The sequence below is a fragment of the Python bivittatus genome, unplaced genomic scaffold, assembly GCF_059951505.1.
Source record: "Python bivittatus isolate LINGU-HERP-01145 unplaced genomic scaffold, Pbiv_v1 ctg000330_np1212, whole genome shotgun sequence".
Taxonomy (NCBI): Eukaryota; Metazoa; Chordata; class Lepidosauria; order Squamata; family Pythonidae; genus Python; species Python bivittatus.
The window spans coordinates 41,409,435-41,429,760 of NW_028277058.1; the positions used below are offsets into that span (position 1 = coordinate 41,409,435).

General features: G+C 38.9%; 1 protein-coding gene across 2 annotated transcripts in view; it reads right to left on the bottom strand.

Moving 5' to 3' along the window:
• ABTB3 (ankyrin repeat and BTB domain containing 3) overlaps positions 1–20,326 on the bottom strand; it is a 213,526-nt gene that overhangs the window by 22,872 nt on the left and 170,328 nt on the right. For both annotated transcript variants that reach the window (XM_088141089.1, XM_088141088.1), the window contains exons 6-10: positions 17,971–18,060; positions 11,723–11,824; positions 8,367–8,460; positions 8,131–8,266; positions 5,331–5,551 (exon numbers count right to left, since the gene is read on the bottom strand). In XM_088141089.1, coding sequence (XP_087997215.1) covers positions 5,331–5,551; positions 8,131–8,266; positions 8,367–8,460; positions 11,723–11,824; positions 17,971–18,060 — 643 coding nt within the window. The remainder of the gene's footprint in view (positions 1–5,330; positions 5,552–8,130; positions 8,267–8,366; positions 8,461–11,722; positions 11,825–17,970; positions 18,061–20,326) is intronic.

The following is a 20,326-nucleotide window of genomic DNA, read 5'->3' on the forward strand; positions in this document are numbered from 1 at the left end:
CAATAATAAAACAGCACTATTTCATTACCATTTCAATGTTCTGAACACATGTACCCAGAAAGTTTTGTCGAGGAAAGGTGTTTAGAAAGAGACAACTGACGGAAATGACAGGGTTGTGAAATGGCACCCTGCAATATATTACCTGCCTGACATATACAATTGTCCCATATCAGAATTGCACCTCTCAAAAAGAAATGGGAGAGTAATTGTAAGGTCATCTGCAGTTGCAGAAACTGAGCAACTCTTCCACCCATTAAAAAAAAGTGAGACTTTCTGCAGTTAAAAAAATAATGAGTGCAGGAAGAAGTACTGGGTAGACATGGTAGAATTACAAATGGATTGTTGTTGTTGTTTAGTCGTTAAGTCGTGTCCGACTCTTCGTGACCCCATGAACCATATTGCGCCAGGCCTTCCTGTCCTTCACTGCCTCCCTGAGTTTGCTCAGTTTCATGCTCATTGCTTCAGTGATGCTATCTAACCATCTCATCCTCTGCCGTCCTCTTCTCCTTTTGCCTTCAGTCTTTCCCAGCATCAGGGTCTTCTCCAAAGAGATCTCTCTTCGCATTAGGTGACCAAAGTATCTGAGCTTGAGCTTCATTATCGATCCTTCCAATGAGCAATCAGGGTTGATTTCCTTTAAGATTGACTGGTTTGACCTCCTAGCAGTCCAGGGGACTCTCAAGAGTCTTCTCCAGCACCACAGTTCAAAGGCATCAATTCTTCGGCGCTCAGCCTTCTTTATGGTCCAGCTCTCACAGCCATACATTACTACTGGAAAAACCATAGCTTTGACTATGCGGATCTTTGTCGGCAAGGTGACGTCTCTGCTTTTTAATATGCTATCTAGGCTTGCCATAGCTTTCCTCCCAAGGAGCAAGCGTCTTTTAATTTCATGGCTGCAGTCTCCATCTGCGGTGATCTTGGAGCCCAAATAAATGAAGTCTGTTACTGCTTCCATTTCTACCCCTTCTATTTGCCAGGAATTGATGGGTCCAGATGCCATGATCTTAGTTTTTTTAATGTTGAGTTTCAAGCCAGCTTTTGCACTCTCCTCTTTCACCCTCATCAAGAGGCTCTTTAGTTCTTCTTCACTTTCTGCCATTAGGGTGGTATTGTCCGCATATCTGAGGTTGTTGATGATTCTCCCTGCAATCTTAATTCCGGCTTGTGATTCTTCCAGCCTGGCATTTCTCATGATGTACTCTGCATATAGGTTAAATAAGCAGGGTGACAGTATACAGCCTTGTCGTACACCTTTCCCTATTTTGAACCAATTGGTTGTTCCGTGACCGGTTCTAACTGTTGCTTCTTGGCCCGCATACAGATTTCTCAGGAGACAGGTAAGGTGGTCTGGTACTCCCATCTCTTTAAGAATTTGCCACAGTTTGTTGTGATCCACACAATCAAAGGCTTTTGCATAGTCAATGAAGCAGAAGTAGATATTTTTCTGGAACTCTCGTGCTTTCTCCATGATCCAGCGAATGTTGGCGATTTGATCTCTAGTTCCTCTGCCTCTTCGAAACCCAGCTTGTACATCCAGTAGTTCTCGGTTCATGTATTGCTGAAGCCTAGCTTGTAGAATTTTGAGCATAACCTTGCTAGCATGTGAAATGAGTGCAATTGTGCGATAGTTTGAGCATTCTTTGGCATTGCCCTTCTTTGGAATTGGAACATAAACTGACCTTTTCCAATCCCGTGGCCACTGTTGCGTTTTCCAAACTTGCTGGCATATTGAGTGCAGCACTTTAACACCATCATCTTTTAGTATTTTAAATAACTCAGCTGGAATACTGTCATCTCCACTAGCTTTGTTGTTAGCAATGCTTCCTAAGGCCCACTTGACTTCACTCTCTAGGATGTCTGGCTCAAGGTCAGTGATCACACCAGCGTGGACATCAGGGACATTAAGATCTTTCTTGTATAGTTCTTCTGTGTATTCTTGCCACCTCTTCTTAATCTCTTCTGCTTCTGTTAGGTCCCTGCCTTTTTGTCCTTTATCATGCCCATCTTTGCACTAAACGTTCCTTTCATATCTCCAATTTTCTTGTAGAGATCTCTAGTCTTCCCCATTCTATTGTTTTCCTCGATTTCTTTGCATTGTTCATTTAAGAAGGCCTTCTTATCTCTCCTTGCTATTCTCTGGAAATCTGCATTCAGTTGCTTATATCTTTCCCTTTCACCCTTGCTTTTCGCATTCCTTCTTTTCACAGCTATTTGTAAAGCCTCATCAGACAGCCATTTTGCTTTCTTGCATTTCTTTTTCTTTGGGATGGTTTTAGTTGCTGCCTCCTGTACAATGTTACGGACCTCCGTCCATAGTTCTTCAGGCACTCTGTCTACCAAATCTAATCCTCTAAATCTATTCATCACCTTCACTGTGTACTCACAAGGAATATGATCTAAGTCATACCTGAGTGGTCTAGTGGTTTTCCCTACATTCTTCAATTTAAGCCTAAATTTTGCAGTAAGAAGCTCATGATCTGAGCCACAGTCAGCTCCTGGTCTTGTTTTTGCTGTCTGTATAGAGCTTCTCCATCTTTGGCTGCAAAGTATATAATCCATCTGGTTTCGGTATTGACCATCTGGTGATGTCCATGTGTAGAGTCGTCTCTTGTGTTGTTGGAAAAGAGTGTTTGCTATGACTAGCTTGTTCTCTTGACAGAATTCTATTAGCCTTTGCCCTGCTTCATTTTGTACTCCAAGGCCAAACTTGCCTGTTATTCCGATTACTCCTTGACTTCCTACTTTAGCATTCCAATCCCCTACGATGAAAAGGACATCTTTTTTTGGTGCTAGTTCTAGAAGGTGTTGTAGGTCTTCATAGAAGCGGTCAACTTCAGCTTCTTCAGCATCAGTGGTTGGGGCATAGACGTGGATGACTGTGATATTGAATGTTTGCCTTGGATACGCACTGAGATCATTCTGTCGTTTTTGAGGTTGTACTCCATTACTGCCTTTCCCACTCTCTTATTGACTATGAGTGCAACTCCATTTCTTCTAAGGGTTTCTTGCCCACAGTAGTAGATATAATGGTCACCCAAATTAAATTCACCCATTCCCGTCCATTTCAGTTCGCTGATTCCCAAGATGTCGATGTTCAATCTTGTCATCTCATGTTTGACCACATCCAGCTTGCCTTGGTTCATAGATCTTACATTCCAGGTACCTATACAATATTGTTCTTTACAGCATCGGACTTTCTTTTCGCTTCCAGATACATCCACAGCTGAACGTCCTTTCGGCTTTGGCCCAGCCGCTTCACTCTTTCTGGAGCTACTTGGAAATGCCCTCTGCTCTTCCCCAGTAGCATATTGGACACCTTCCGACCTGAGGGGCTCATTTTCCGGCATCATATCTTTTAGCCTTTTAACATTGTCCATGGGGTTTTCTTGGCAAGGATACTGGAGTGGGTTGCCATTTCCTTCTCCAGTGGACCACATTTTGTCAGAACTCTCTGTCATGACCTGTCCGTCTTGGGTGGCCCTGCACGGTATAGCTCATGGCTTCACTGAGTTACGCAAGCCCCTTCGCCACGACAAGGCAGTGATCCATGAAGGGGTACAAATGGATATACAGACCCTTTTCTTCCTCCCAATAAACAAGACAGGACAAATTCCATATGGAACACCTAGTGCTGAGGCTTTATGTAACCCTTTTGTGGTGGTAAGAACTGCCTACTGCCTGCCTGGATGATTTTTCACACAAAGTGGTTTGCAGAGCTTGGGGCAACACTTCTCACCTCTATCATTGCTTCTGCCATACTCTCTATATTGTTGCAAAGAAGAGCAGGGTCACTCCTATATTGGTGGAATGTCACAATTTGGAATCCTGAATGATCAGGGTTCCAAATGACATCATGATCTTCCCCATTTTAAGAAGCTTTCCTCTGACAAGTAGGAGGAGCCCCAGAAACAGCAACAGTGGAACTGGAACAACATTTAGGGTAGGGCTAAGTGAGCTCCATTTTCCTTTTTACTACCAGTTCCCTATTCACACAAATAACTCATGAATTGGACTAATAGAAATTCTGAGATGCTGATGTTGAGAAAGCCGATTTTAGAGTAGCAACATGTTCTTTGATATTAATAAGAGAAGATGTTTTATGTTGATCTTCTTTTGGCCTATTTTAATATCTCAAATTCATTGCAAAAATAACTATAATTTCTGACAAGCATGCAATTTAGGGTACTTATTGATGTTGTTGGATAATGTATGCTTTTAACAGATGCTATATATGGGTATTTCTGAATTGCAGATATGTTGAATCGTATCCTTTGAAAAAGCATTGCTCTGAAAATGGGCATATACTATTTTTCTTCCTTCCAGCTGTCTTCTTTGTTTTTCTTGGACATATTCAGCCTCTGTTTTTGTCCAAGCATCCAGCCTGCTCATTCAAACAAATTTTTCATAAGCAGTTCCTAGTCAATTTCATTCCCAGGGTTAAAATCAGCTCCTCTGCTCTTCAAAGAGGAACTGGATTGAACCAGATTTGCTACTTGTGGAAGGATTCTAGACTGCAAAGTCAAAGTACCCTCCTTCCAGAGATTTACTACCTAGTAAGCACCTCAGTTTGTCATCTGTTAGGATAGGCTGGGGCATTTGCTTAGAAGCAGAGTGCTATACTACTGAAATCTGTATGATATTTTTCAAAAACATACACACCTGTTTATTTTAAATACTTCTAATTAGGAAAGGGATGACTAGCCAACAGCCCTTCATATGCTGCTGAACTACTATCTACAGGAATCACAACCAACATGATGAAGAAAGTTGGAACCTGTAGTTCAGCAACATATTGAGGGCCACAATTCTTTACCCAGTTTAATAGATTTGATTACTGTCTTTTGAGCAAATGAATGTCAAGGCAAGCTAAAATTTATTGTGATCATCTCCATATGTACACATTCCAAGTCGACAGCAACTCCTTCTTTATTTCCTGGGTGGGACCTAACTGCTTCCCCTTTGCCATAGTCATAATTGTAAAAGTGGTCTCTGCTGGTCTTAGTTCCTTGGCCAAGAGCAAAATATACTTTGCTTTGGCCCTGCAAGCCCACAGTAATATAAGTATTTACAAATTTATGAGCGGGGGGTTGGGGGGAGAGCAGTAGTGTCTCTCATATAAGAAATCCATATTAATTAAAAATATATACTTGCCATTTTTAACATTTAAATTTTCAGTATTCCTAGACATGTTTATCAGTTGCCTGATTACTGCTTTGACAAGAACTTAAGAGCAGATCAAAAACTGTCAGTTCAATAGACAAGGGTCTCTTACATCAAACCACTTTTCCGATTAGTCATTTCTCATGAAAAAGGAAACCCAAACTAACCTATACTCCTGATGTCAATGGTTACATCTACATATCCATGTTCAGCACTGTGATACATTGCCTCTTTCAGAGCTTTCAGTCTGGCCTTGCTGTTGCGGTTTGCACATAAAGGAGCAGGAGTGCTGTCTGCCAAGTCAGTTCCTTCAGCCAATATCTCCTCCAGGGACAAGATATCGCTCTTCTCCTTTTCTGGTTGAGCAAGTAGCTTACGAAACACATTCCTGTCAATCACAAACCAAAAGAGAGAAAAGGGAGAGGCCACCATATTGGATTTGTTAACAGTGAAGCAGAACCTAACTAGCCATCTAGCTAATGCTAATTCTGCTTAATTCATCCAACTAGATCTTCTAGTAAACAAAGCTATGTTTTCTTTTCTTTTTAGTACAGTACACATGAGTCTACAGCAGCAAGTCCAAAATTCAAAAACTCCATATCCTGTCCGTCAACAGGCTTACATCTGTAGGATGCCATTAATATTCAATGGAGTCGTTCCCAATGAACAAATCATTAGAAACAAGCAATCAAACCCAGCATGTATCTTCTCCCTTACCTCCCACCTACCTGATACGCTTACATCTTGCTAGCTGCACATGTTCAGTCCTGTGGGGGATAGAATAAGCAATGTATCCAAAGCAAATGGGCTAATGAGTGTGTGTATCTGTGTGTTTTGGTCTGTTTAGAGGGGGAGGAAGATCTTTATTTTGCTATCTGCAATAATGTGGCTATTATGCTATGCAATAAGAGGAGAAACATTTGATACCTCTGATGATAACTGCATTCCAGAATTCTCCAAGTGAAGACAGGCATTGCTTTTAAAGAGTTGCTACAATGAGTTCTTTACTCAGCATCTGGGTGACTTATGACAGATTCCTCAAGTTAAAGGCTGAGTCTGCCCCTGATCTAACCTCTCTCCTATCCAAACTTCAGGTGAGATGTTATTTCCAAATTTAAACAGAATTTCTCTTTTCATCCACCTACCCATCCATCTTATTTTTAAAATGGAAACACAAAGCCATTTGCAAAATAATGTTGGGGTTGTTGAAATTATGAGAGTTGTAATTCAACTTATCTGGATGGCATCAATCAGTGGAAGGTGGTGCTAAGCTATGTGATTATATCCCAGAGGGATAGGTGCCTAGGTGCATCCCATTCAAAGGCACACAAATCTGTAATATATAATACAATAGCTAGAGTCAACTCAGTTCCTGGATTTTTAAAGCTAAAGAATATAATGGCATAATGGGAGAAGATCTTGGTACATGACAAACATTGGAAAGAACTGTTCAGTCCTTTGTTATCACAAATCATAGACAGCTGCCTTTCAATGGGCTTTTTTGTACCCTCAGTTCATGTATCCCCTTGTCCCTGATACAGAAATACTACCCTTTGCTCTCTAAGACATAATTCTACACAATTATTTATCACTCAATGATTGCATCATGAAGGGATGACTTGTATGTACAAATAAGATATCCAGGTTTAGCAGCACAGACACAAATTCTGTATAACTTAATGGCATCTTTAGACACCTCATTCATTAAGTGCTTAGTAACAAAGTGATTTACAATCATCTGTGAACTGGTTCATGTCTTTCTGATTCATATATACACATGGTTACTCCCTGTCTTAAACTTGAATAATTTTCTCACAAGCTGTCTCTTGTTCTTTCCCACACTTTGTTATTCACATCAGGAAGTGTGTTACTAGCCTAATGCTTCACTAGTTCCCTGTTCTACCATGGCTGCTTTCAACAAAACTGGCAGATCTGTTATGTTTTTCCTTGAGATTCCACCAGATCTTTATACTGAACGATGTCTGGACTATTTCCCGAGCAAGCCTTGTATCTCATATTCCTCTCCTAATGCTTTATATAAGTTGTATATATATGAACTGGGAGTTTGTTTGAGACTTCTCTCTACTGCAATGGTACAGACTCCAGAAATACTTCTGTCTGCCTTTCACTGAAACTTCATTGGAAGGAGCTTCTGCAAGGCTGTTTCAGGTGACAGAGCAGCAGAGTTACAAAGCTGATACAATTATCAAGTGGGGGAAAGTTGTGATCCTCAAGATGTTTTTGGTTCCTAACACATCAGTCCCAGACATCATAGCCCATGGACTGGGATGACACAAGTTGCAGCCTGTTAACATCTGGACAGCTAAAGTTCTACCCCTGTCCTAGATAGATCCTGGATTGAGGTGGACAATTTTTTGGCTTGCAGGCCAATTCTGTCTTTGTCCCCAGTCTGGAGGCCTCAGAACTGATATCATTATAAAATAGAAGAGGGTGCAGCTAAATTCTTTGGTTATGTTTTGTTTTAGGATAATTTAAGGAGCAAAATGAGTGCCTTACACTTTAAAAAACTGATCTTGCCCCTCAAACCTCCCCCGAATGGGAAACTCAACTTGATTTGGCAGGAGATTTAAAGGGTAAAATAGATACTTTAAGCATTTAGGGTAAGAATTTGCCTGGACAATAACACTCTTACTGACTCTTGGCTGTTCTGATTTTTGGCCTGTTTTAATGCCAGCTTCCAGCTTGTATCTCACTGCCACTCAACTGCATCTCAGCAATGTCTGTTCCTGCATTGCAGCTGTCAGACATACTATCTCTTTATTTCCATTTAGTTTTCATGGACGACAGCCGTTCACAAATAAAGGATAAATTTTTAATGAAAAAATTGGCAGTGCAAATTTATCTATGTGAATCTTAATGTACATGATAGAAATGCAGTTCATACATTTTAAACATCCCATACAAACAATTGTTTTAACCACTTAACTAAAAGCATATCAATTGTACCTGTGTCCATGTGCAGCAGCCTGGCTAAAGGAGTTCATATCACCTTGTGGAGTCATGGAAATTCCATTCCTGTACATTGTTCCAACCATAGGATCAGCACCTCGCTCCAAAAGCAGACTAACCAGTTCAAAATTTCCTATGAATCAGTAACAGTGAAAGCCTTTTTAAAAAGTCTGCTTCTTATTCTCTTCAATCAAACAATATTAACTAAGGTATTATGATAAGATGATCCTTACCAGCAGCTGCTGCCAGTTGCAAGGGAGTTTCTGAATAGTTTTCTTCACCATGTTCCAAAGAACCTTCCACTTTGGCTCCTGCATCCAGTAGCAGCTATAAAAGAAATCCATGTTGTTGATTTAAATTTCTAAACAAGAACTACAATGCTCATCCAATGCTGAAGGGCAATCTTCTCCAACCCAGTGCTGAGATCCATTATACTGCAGCCCCAGAAGCTGCAATCCCAAAACATCTGGAAGTGCCCAGGCTGAAGCAGCTGCATTCTGCAAAATACATAAATACTAGTATCACATATGGGCTGCAAAAACCCAGATGACCAATAGATACCAGCAAAGTGATGTAGAAAGTCTAGTTCTCTGCTGTTACTTAGTGGATATTCCAGCCTGGATCTGGAAGCAGCAAATAAGTAAGTAGAAAAGCCCAAGGTCAAGGGCCATCAAATTGGGGCCAGTTCACAAAACAAGGTGCTTGTCATCCTTGCTTGTCACTAATAAAGCATTTCATATCAAGAGAAAAGGTGATGAGAACAACTGGATTTTAATACTGTGTGTCAAATGAACTGTAGAGTCCCACATGCAGTTATCCAACTTGTTTGCAGTTTGTTTCTAATACCTATTCTTGTTTTGCACCATCACTGAGAGAGTTGGGTATGCACAATAGTAAATTTGCAATATTTTGGTGCTATAATAGTGAACCACTATGCTATGCTCATAGTCATCACTCCAAACAATGGCCGCTACAGCAGCCATTCTTTCCTCTTTTTTCTCCAAGAATATCCCAAAACTGAGTGGTCAACTCTCAGCTTTCTCTTATTGCATGCCTTTTTAATTTACCAACTTGATTTATATTTGTCTCAGCAAGTCTATGATTGGCTTCCCAAGAGTTTTCCATTGTGTTTTCACAAAGCCTGCAAAGGTAAAGTCAATGGCAACTGTCCTTCTTGAGAGTTCTTAGAACTTCACCTCAGTCATACATCTTCTCTTTTCACATAACCTAATATTCCATTTTCACACAATAAACGGAATTTTATATTATGAGAAATCTAAAGGATTTCAGAGTGATATATTCTTCAGAGGGTGGAGATGTTTATAATGCACTATAAATGATTATAAAGAGCAAAAGGGAGAGGTTAAAGAGTTTCAGAAATAAAACATTTTTCGATGTCTCTACATCTCAGGAGGAACAGACCCATAAGGATTCTATCATGAGAATAAACAACAATTAATGGTACTATCACAAATTACCCTGAAGTGTCTTGAGAGGGCAACATACCAAATAGTAGCAACTGAACAATTTTTTCACCACCAGAGAAACCTCAGCTCAGATTAACTGGAAAGATTGAGGGAAATGAGTATATTTAAGCTTGAGGAAAACACAGCTGAAAAATATGATAGCACTCTTCAAGAACCTGAAGTGGTATCACACATGTAGGCCACAGCCTATCCTCTACCACCACAACCTTTAATCCATTCAAAAAATCTAAAGATTCAGAAATACAGTATAACTATCCATTCTAAGATCAATCTTCCACTTATATTCTTATTCTTATTAGGGTGGATGCCAAAGAAAATGTTCCCCAATTCCATGTTGTTGTTGTGGTTGCCAAAGGAACTGTCCCCATACCACTCACCCCAGCCCCCAACAACTCTGATTTATTCTGGAGTTTTTCCCATAGTCCCTTCAATGCAAGCTTCAAAATCTATAACATTTCAAGAGGATTCGACAAGTGTAACATTTCTACAAACATTTAGTTGGTTCTAGACTAAGCTATGCTGCTACTATGTGCTCCACTGAGGTACGTTATCTATCATTAGTTGAGAGCTCAGTCTAATAAGTGTAACCATTTTAAAATGGATAATGTCCATTTCTTTCTTTATTTTAGAAGTCTTGTGCTGTATCAGAGATGCCACACCTCTGTAGGAGCCATGGAAGCACAAAGTGCTTATCACTGCATTGCTAAAGGAATCTTGTTATTCAAAGAGAGTGCAGCAAATAAACAGCACTGAAGGCTGTATCAGTCATAAGCATCTTATGATGGTCTTGCAGTAAGTCTTCCTTATCAGTTCCATCAAAACAGCACTGCCATTAGGCAATGTGAGACAACAAGTGGCAGATGCTGAGAAGTGGGATTAAGCCTTCTAGATGTTCTGCTTGAACATGAAACCCATTCTCTTCTATTATAGGCTAGAATTATTTTGTATTCAGATGCAATTGAGGACGCTAGCTGTCCTCCAGTGTGGTCGAAGATACTGTTCTGTCACCAACAATGAAGTGATGTCAGTTGCTGGTTCAGTCCACTTCTATCTATGCAAAGGGGGCAGGTGGGTGAAGAGCATAACTGTCCATTGCTTCAAGCACCCAAGTGTTTGTGGTTAGTTCTAAGTTACAAAGAGATACAGGAGAACAAGAAAGGCTGAAAAACATCTAGAACGCTGACACTGAACGTACTCAACAAGCATAGCCATTTGCCACAACATAATGCCATGCTGACATTTAACCTACAATTAATCTAAGAACTGCTTTCCTGGATCTCAGCTAACAGAAGGTGACCAATAACATACCATTCTCAAATTCAGAAACAGGGTATCGTAGAGAAGTCATTCTCTACTTCTCCCCAGCAAGTGGTAATCAGAGATATAGCAACCTTACTTTCCAGTTTTTCTAATAACCACTAATAAACCTATCCTCTATGAAACTATCTTATCATCTGAACTTAGAGCTATAATCATAGCCCATAGCCATGAATCCCATTATTTTGTAATATTCTGCATGAAGAAATTCTAAAGTTTTAGTCAACGAAACTCATTGGATGAGGGCTTTTAGAGCCCCAAAACAACTCAATGCATTTCCTAAATACTTACAGCATTATTTGTTCTATTTTTTTATGTCCATTCTTTTTGGCCGTGGATTTTTAAAACAAGGATGGGGAAAAGGAGGAAAAGAGAGGAAGCTAACATTTTCTATGACATTACAATAATTTTTTAAACAATCAGTAAATAGATACCTAAAACGCATAGTCAAAATGAGCAAAAAGTGCCAACAGGATATTATTGGTATAACTTCATTTTTTAATTGCCCTATTTAAACTTCACAGTGATTTAGCCCTTAATTGGATGCAAGTTTCTCAGAGTTAATTCTAGCTATCTAATGAGGACTACTTTCTAGTAAATATGCTTAGGACTGCAGCTTTATACTTGTAGTTGTATACAGTAGAGATGTTATATATCTGCAGAACAAAGAAAGTAGCAAAAGGAACCAATATGAAAATGGCTGCCAAATATGGGATGATTGCCAATTAAAACCTAAAAATGAGAAATAAACCATGAGATGGAGCAAAAGGGAAATACAATAATACCTGGACTACAGGAATATGTCCATGCAACACAGCAAATGTCAGGGCGGTCCAATGACGGGTCTCAGGGTGGACGGATGGGTATTTATGAGGAGTATTGACAACCTATAAACAGATAAAGTAGGTTTCTTTTATATATGACTCTTTAGCAAAAGATACTGTATATGTAATCAAAACAAACTTGCCAGAATGATTGACACATTAAGGTACAGAGAAAAGAAAGAAAGCATGCAAAAGAAACTCTAGAAAATTATTCCTGTATATATTTTTTCTTTTTATCTAATCAAAATTTTACTTGGCAAGAAAATACACTTCCTTAACCACCTCCCTTGGTTCCTTTTAGTCAAAAGGCCTAGCTAGATATGATTATTACAGCCAATTAGTATTCATCTGATGATCACTTGTGTACAGCAGTAGCTTCAAATTATATTCCAGCAAGCATAAACACAGGGAGAGATGCTACTCTCCACCTGGTTCCCAAAGTATCACAACGATACGCATACAATGTTGGGTAAACTTAAATCCTCCTTTCGATCAAACCAAGTGAATTTGAAGGCTATGAGTTCCTCCGGAATCAGTTAATGGCCTAGCTTAGACACAGTTCAGCTTTATAAGAACGGGTTTTTGAGAGCCTTGGTGTCACACACACCCTTTTCCTCCTATAAAATAGCCACAAAGGGACAGGGGAGTCCCACTAAACTAGTCATGGTTACTGGCACTGTCCCCAGGGTTACGCACAGCAGAGACAGTGAAATACTCAGTTCTCCACTGCCTATTCTACCCTGCTGTGGCAGCAGATAGAGAGCTGAAAGCCCCATGGCTTTTCTCCTTTCTTCCCAGCTCTTTGCCACCTCCATCTCCAGCCTGAAACCTAAACTATAGTTAATTTTAACTATGGAGCAAGCTAACTTCAACTTGAAGTTAACGTATATCTATAAAGTCAGGATTGTGAATTATATGAACATTAAAGATGGTTTAATATGATGCCTGAACAATCCAATATGGAAAAGATTCCCTGAAAAGATATTGTTTGAGGGAAAATGCGCCATGATCTAGACGATGTGTAAATATCTCTTTTTCTGCTGGCCATCCTTAACACAGCACAGGAATTTTTTAAATTGACTTCTGTGGATTTAGATTCAGCTCACACTTGAACTAACCCTCTCAATTTTTCTCTGCAGTCTTCACTATTCCATTGCTGGAAGGAAAACACTCCTGTAGCCACATCTTTTACTATCCAGTCAATCATCGGTTGCAAACTGGCCAAACGCAGTACTAGCTGTAACTGATTATTTGCTAGAACATGTAAAAAAGGATGCCTACAAATGTCAGCTTCACACAGGAACATTCTCGTGCTAGGCCACTTGGGAATGTTTGAAGGTTAGGCTAGGAAATTAAGAAGACCCCATAATATTTAGTATGTATATTCGAATTTAGTTCTCATGCTTGTTCAGTATGAAAATAGTTGGATAACAGTAGCAGAAATCATTTCTTTTATCTGCACTTCAGCTTATTCCAAGCCAACAAATAATTTCAAATCATCTTGATAATGCAAATGTATGTGAAATTCCGAATGGACAAATTGCTGCATCTCACAAACTCGCAAAAAAGATATAAATTGCTACATCTCACAAAAAAAAGATTTTAAAAAACCCAAACCCACAACCAAATAAACAAAAGATATAAAAACTAATTATCATAAAGCACAGCTCAGTTTTTAAACATAGCATGAAACCTTGACCACATGAGATAATATTGATTAGACTTTCCTGTGTATCAATAAGGAGCCGGTCCAATATAATAAACTTCAGTAGCACTGTCTTACCATCATAAAAGAATAATATTTTTGGCTACACGCCAGGTTTACTTTTTTCAAATTCTGATTTTGCCAGATTGTAACTTTAACCTATGTGAACAAAGGTTAAAATTATACATCTATCCCATCACCTTCCAAACAAAACTTTTTTTAATGCTAGAAATACTAGAAATACAACTGATTTGACTAAAAAGGAAACAAGGTATCAGTGGGGTCATATAATAACTTTTTAATTGTATTTATAGTGTTTTGGGGGCTTGATCACTTGGACTACACAAAGAAATAGAAGTCAAAATGTATGCTACAATAATGCTGAAACGCAAAGAAGTTAACCACTCCCCCATCATCACTTTATAGTCATAATTTGAATTAAGATAATCTAGCTTCATTTTCTCCATAAAAACTTTCTTAAGAATTTATCAATCTGCTCAAAATATCTTAAAAATATTAATCCCTCCAAGTAGATATATCAGTCTTAAAGCAATATTCAAAATTTCTCTTTCTGCAGAAAATCATAAAATCATTGGGATTGTTAACCATTTATTTAGATCAATATTAATCTGAGATAAATGGTTGGATATATTTACATCTGCAGTGAAGGAATTTTCTTTGGGATAATTATTCCAAAATATTTAGAACAATTCAAGCATCAAGTGAAACCCCAAATTTTACCAATTTCCATAGAGACATTAGAGGTAACAGGAAGTATGTGACATTCCAATTAACTGAGTAACCTGATAATTTACTATATCAATAACTTTTAATATAGAATGTTCATAATTATCAAAGAGACATAATTATCAGAGACAACTTTTCTTTCTTTATATTTCTGACCATGGATATATGACAAAGGAAATCACCTTTGCCTGCTATGTTCCTGTTAAAGATAATACCAACACCGATGGCTGTTCTTCGTGAAGAAAGGAAATTACCAGGTTCTAACTGATTTCTGAATAATATGCTTTATGTAACATACAGCTTGGCCCTAAGAGGGTTGTAGGATAACCAAGGCTGAACAGTTTCATTCTAACAAGAAAGGTATTCTAGGGACAGCACAAGATGTACATAAATAAGTAGGCTGTAGGTTATATTACTGAGGATGGTCTTGTTCAAGATGTCCAGAGGGGAGGTCAAGGGGGGAATCAAATGATGAAAGCAGCATCATGCCATCATGACACAAGCCCTGCTCCTTTTGCACATGTGTCATGACATCACATGTATATATGAAAGAGACAGAGCTTGCAGTGCAGTGGTACGAGGTCACTTTTGTCATTTTGACAAAAGTACAGTGTCCTGTGGATGTCCCACTCTTGTTTGACGGTATCATGCAATCTGCATCCAGTTTATAAATGAAAGAAAGGGAGACTCACCGCAACTTTAAATTTCTTAGTTCTTTACAATAGCTTTTTAAAACTCATATTATAATTCCTGTGCACTTTTACCTGAACACAGTGGGAAACTAGACTGCTTTAGATTTTGGGCCTACAAAGAAAGGGATTCAGGAACCACATACAGTGGTACCTCGGGATACGAACGCCTCTACTAACGGACTTTTCGGGTTACGACCAGCTCCGGCCGCAAAAATTTACCTCGATGTGCGAACTCCGCCTCGGGGTACGGTCATTTTTCCGCCCTGAGACATGGTCCGCGGCCATTTTTCCACCCCTGACATGTGGTCCGCGGCCATTTTTCCGCCCCTGACACGTGGTCCACGGCCATTTTCTCGCCCCTGACACGTGGTCTGCGGCCATTTTCCCACCGCGCCGCACGGCGCCTGGCCATTTTCCCGCCACACCGCATGGCGCCCGGCCATTTTCCTGCCCCTGACGCGTGGTCCGCGGACGCCAGAACGGATTAACAGTAATTACATTGAACCTTATGGGAAGATTTGCTTCGGGGTGCGACCAAATTTGGAGGGCAGAATGGATTAACCAGATTTACATTGAACCCTATGGGGAAATTTGCGTCAGGTTACGACCTACTCGGGATACGCCCAGAGTCATGGAATGGATTAAGTTCGTATCCCGAGGTACCACTGTATATTCCTAGAGCAAAGGTTGTCTATCCCTTAAATAAGTTATAGCAACAATGCTACATTCGTATTTAGACATATGAATTACATATGGACATTATATGCAAGTCATTTTCTCTCTTTTAGAATCCATTGCCCCCTTTTTGGTACAAATAAGTCACCACTTTGTAACTAGTAGTTAGTGTCACCCAGCTATTTCTACCCCTTCTTTTACAACTAATCCTAACTCCCCCTCAATTCCCTCCAATAGCATGGTTTGCCAACAGGCTTTTGGTGGCTTGAAGATGATAAATGAATGTTGTCCCATTACAGGTATCCCATTGCAGTTAAAGACAAGGTTCTTTCATATGAACAGGCTACTTCAGTATAGATTACAATGCAGTACTACAGAAAGTTTCGAAGGTGATGGTTTTTCAGATTGTTATAGCAATTTCTCACACCAGAGAAAATACATTCTATTTTTAAAAGCCACTCTTCTTCCTATCCCAATCTGACTGCATTTCCCAATGAAGCATTCTACCGGAGCCTCTGTTGTGCAAACATCCTGAAAAACCAATTTCAAATATTTCAATGAATAACAAACCAGACTGCGCCAGTTTTCAGTTGCTAACAAACCAGAGAGATTCAGCAGAACAACAGAAAAGTCCAGCACTGTGTCCTATTTTTAGAATTTTGCAATTGCATTTACCTTATCTACCAAAATTCCTGAAAGCAGCAAAGCATGATTAACAACAAAGCATGATTAAATCAATTTCAACCACTCTTTCCTCCTTTCTCCTTATTTGATTTCAGTATCCTCTTGCATGATGAAAATTATGCTCGCGCCCTATTTAATTATCTTTAATTGGCCTTCAATATATATTACCTTAATATGGAGTTTGCCAATTGTCTTCGGTGGTCACAGCCTATTAGATAAAGGTTTGGGAAGCCAACAAATATTAATTAATCTCCCATTATTAAGCCTTGCTGTTTTCACTGCACTATCAGCAATAGAAAGCATAAGTCTTCTCTGAAACAAGCTACTACTCATTGCATTGTGGGTAGCCTTGGGCAAGCTAAAAAGTAAAAAAACAAAAACAAAAACGCTGCACCATCTTTTTCAGCCCAGCCAATGATTTTGGACCTTTTAGACTTGAAGAGCCTGCCTTCTAAAACTTACGAAGAACTGACTCTGCAAGATCTGTCCCAAATTATATGCTGGCCAGTGTAATCAGGAGCTATATCAGTAGAAAGGCTGGCAATTGTTGGCAAAGGAGCAGAAATTATGTATCAGTTCACCCTCATATGGTCCTGTTTTATTTATATTGCCAAAGAGCCTTGTAAACAAGCACACAAAAATTATTAGATTGCAAAAAATATTACTGGTCTACAGGAGAGAGATAGAGGAATGATGGATGCAAAGAGCATCTCCTCTTGAGCAGCCCATTTCAGCTGGAGGTTGAAGACAGGCTGAGTACTCTGCTCCTTTTCCACAGGTTCACTCTTTGCCTGGACAAAATGTCATAGTTTGATTGATTCATTGATTTATAACCCACTTTTTGTTCAGGAGCTCAAAGTGAAGTCCTAGTGACCAGACCAGGGCTTAAATACAAGCTTAGATAAAAGAAGCATGGCACCAGACCATGCACAAGCAGCTATCAGTCCAGAAAAGTATTATTTGATTCAGACAAATGCTGTAGCTTGTTGCAAGGCAACACCTGCTTCTTCCCTCTATTCCCATAGTTCCACCAGCAAGTTTTTCTTGGCTTACTTCTCAGTGAACTGATCAAGCTGTGTCTGTACTTAAAATTTCAATGAGGCGTGTAATCAAAGAGAAGGATAGCCTAAAACCCAATTTAGGCTGGACTGATTTGTATATCATGCTAAGAAGTAAGGTGGTTTGTTTGAGTTTTGGCTTACTATAAACCATCAAAAGATCCTGGTAGTTGATAGTGCAGTAAATTAAAAAAAATAAATTAAATTAAAAAGCTTGGATGAATCTAGCCATGTTATTTAACAAATCAAGTCCTAAAATATTAAGATTATTAAATAATAATAATAATATGAAGTGAATACACAGTTTGAAATGATACTGTAAAAGCCTGGGTTTAGCACCAGTAGGAACTAGGTCTTTGATGGCATTGCTGGATAACCATTTCTGCTTTGCTCAATAACTCTTGGCTTTCAAGGATTATACTTTTCATCCCTTTATGTAAGAACCACTGCAAAATAGAGGGTGTACTACATGCATCAGAGGATAAATGTTCCTGAGGACAGTTCAGAAGAAGATTTAACCTGGATTTGACATTTTAGCTGTTCTAACAAAGGCATACAGCATTTTAAAATATGAGTGCTCTTGCCTTTGGTTCCCTGTGTCTTTAACCTGCCTTCCCAGAACATATGCAATCATAAGAACAGTCTCACCTCAGCATTTAGATCTGCTCCAGCATCCAGCAGCATCTGAACCATGGCCTCATCACCCCGCACACAAGCATACATCAATGGAGTCATACCCTGTGTGGACAACAGTATTCATAATCATTGATTTTTGTTCAGGTGAAGTCCTAGTGAACAGGCCAGGGCTTAAATACAAGCTTATATAAAACAAGCATGACACCAGACCATGTGCAAGCAGCTAGCAGTCCACAAAGATATTATTTGATTCAGAGAAGTTTTATCTGATATTATTTGATTCAGATGACTTTGCTTTTTTTAATTTTAAAAACAGAGTGCTCATTGGATCCTTTTAACTGAAATATAATATATACCTCTAACCCAATCCCCGCTAAAAGTCCAGTGGCACCTAAACCCATATTTATGTAAAACAAAGCCTGCTGATTTGAGTAGCACAGTGAAAAATGAATACTAAGTATAAAAGCAAGGGACAGCTCAATTTCGTGTGTGCCTTAGCAACAGGACTTTTCCACTAGCCTTGTAGGGAGAAGCTGCTTATAGCCTTACAATTCCAGGAGATGAGGCGACCAAGGCTAGAAGGCACTGCCTTTCTGTGACAGTGTTGATGTTCTGGAATGACCTCACTATGGAGGTCAGATTCACCCTCTCCTTGTTGGCTTTCAAGAAAATGCTGAAAACAGAATTATTCCAGAGGGCATTCTCTTAATTCTTGTGCTATCCCTTACTTTTATTTTTTGTTCTTATTATTTTTTTCTCTCTCTGGCGTTTTTAATGATGTTGCAGTTCATTTTTAAGTATACAGTGGATCTTGTTATATTGTGTACTTTGTAAGCCACCAAGAGTTGTCAGATTGCAGCAGAGTTTATTAAATAAAAAAATAAAATAATAATAAAGTAAAAATAAAATAAAATAAAATAAATAAAATGGTTGACTAAGCTGTTTTCTATAGTCCTATACACTGTTTCCTATATTTTCAAATCCAGCATATTTAAAACATTTAAAACACCTAAGTATAACTGCTGCCATTCAGACATCTTTACTGCAGTATCAACATATGTTTCCCTCACTGCAGCATTATGCTGTGTTCTCAGCTGATGCTGCAGTGAACCTTTGACTGTCTCCATCTTATCTACTGGTTTGATGGCTACATTCTTATTTTCAAATATTCATGTAGGTGAATATATGAACATGGATGGATTTTCCTCATGATATTTATACCCTACGTGTCTTACACATAAGACACACGAATAATTGGTGCTGGTTTGGCTAAAAAATGCTGTTTTGGTTGTTTTCTACTTGTCACTAAGACATAATATGGCATAAAAGGCTATGTGGATTCAGACATTGTGGTTTGTACATCATAGTTTATAGCGTCACTGTACAAGTAGATTTCACTTATTCATTTATGGGGCTTCTCGAAGGACCAGGCCATAGGACTGCAGCATTCTCTTTTGCATTCTTACTGCAAATAAAACTAGATTTGTACGAGACTTAGTATTATTTAAAAATTACAATTATTATGAAATTGATTTGCCACTGCCTTCTTCCAGGAGATTTTTTTTTCAAATTTCCACTCCAGTCTACAGTCCTGGAATTGCCTAGTGATCTCCCATCCAAGCATTAACCAGGTCTGATATTACTCAGCTTTTCCAAGCTCAACGAAGGTTAACTCAGTGCTGCTGCCTCAGCTGTCTATTAAAATGTGTACCTGAGCCGAAGAAGCTATACCCACAGTGGAAGAGTGGACAAGCAAATCATACTCTATCTTGTGTAAAATGTTAACGTGTACATTTCGTTGAGAGGTCCCAATAATGCATTTCATTAAAGAAAAGGAAAGGGTTGCACAACATCACGCAAAAGACACTCATTTAGAAGTACAGTATCAGACCATGAGGAAGAAGGATTTAGGTTCAAATGTTTATTCAGCCAGGCAGTCATCAGTTCTTAACTAACCTAGGCTTATTATGAGGAACAATGGAAAGGGGATAACTATGCAGCAAACCTGAATGACTAGCATGATGGGCAGAAAAAAATGCAACAAGTATACAAGAAGTGTCTACGATTGTCCATGTCTTTATGAGTGTGAAGTTGCTTTGTGTGTCTATGTTTGCTCATTTACTTCATCAAAAATTTTTTGGGGGTAAATTTTATTTAGAAAAAAAGATGTGGGGTGTTTAAAATATGGATGAGTAAAGGATTCTTTTAAAAAGCTGTTTATTAATTTTTAATTACCATGGTTGGTTTTTCACCAAGATGGTTTAATCTCACAAGCTTCACAGAGTTTGGACTTCACTCTACTGTTATCTACAAACAATCAGAATGTTGGGTATTTATTTTGTAAAGTATTCCTCCAGCAATTTCATGA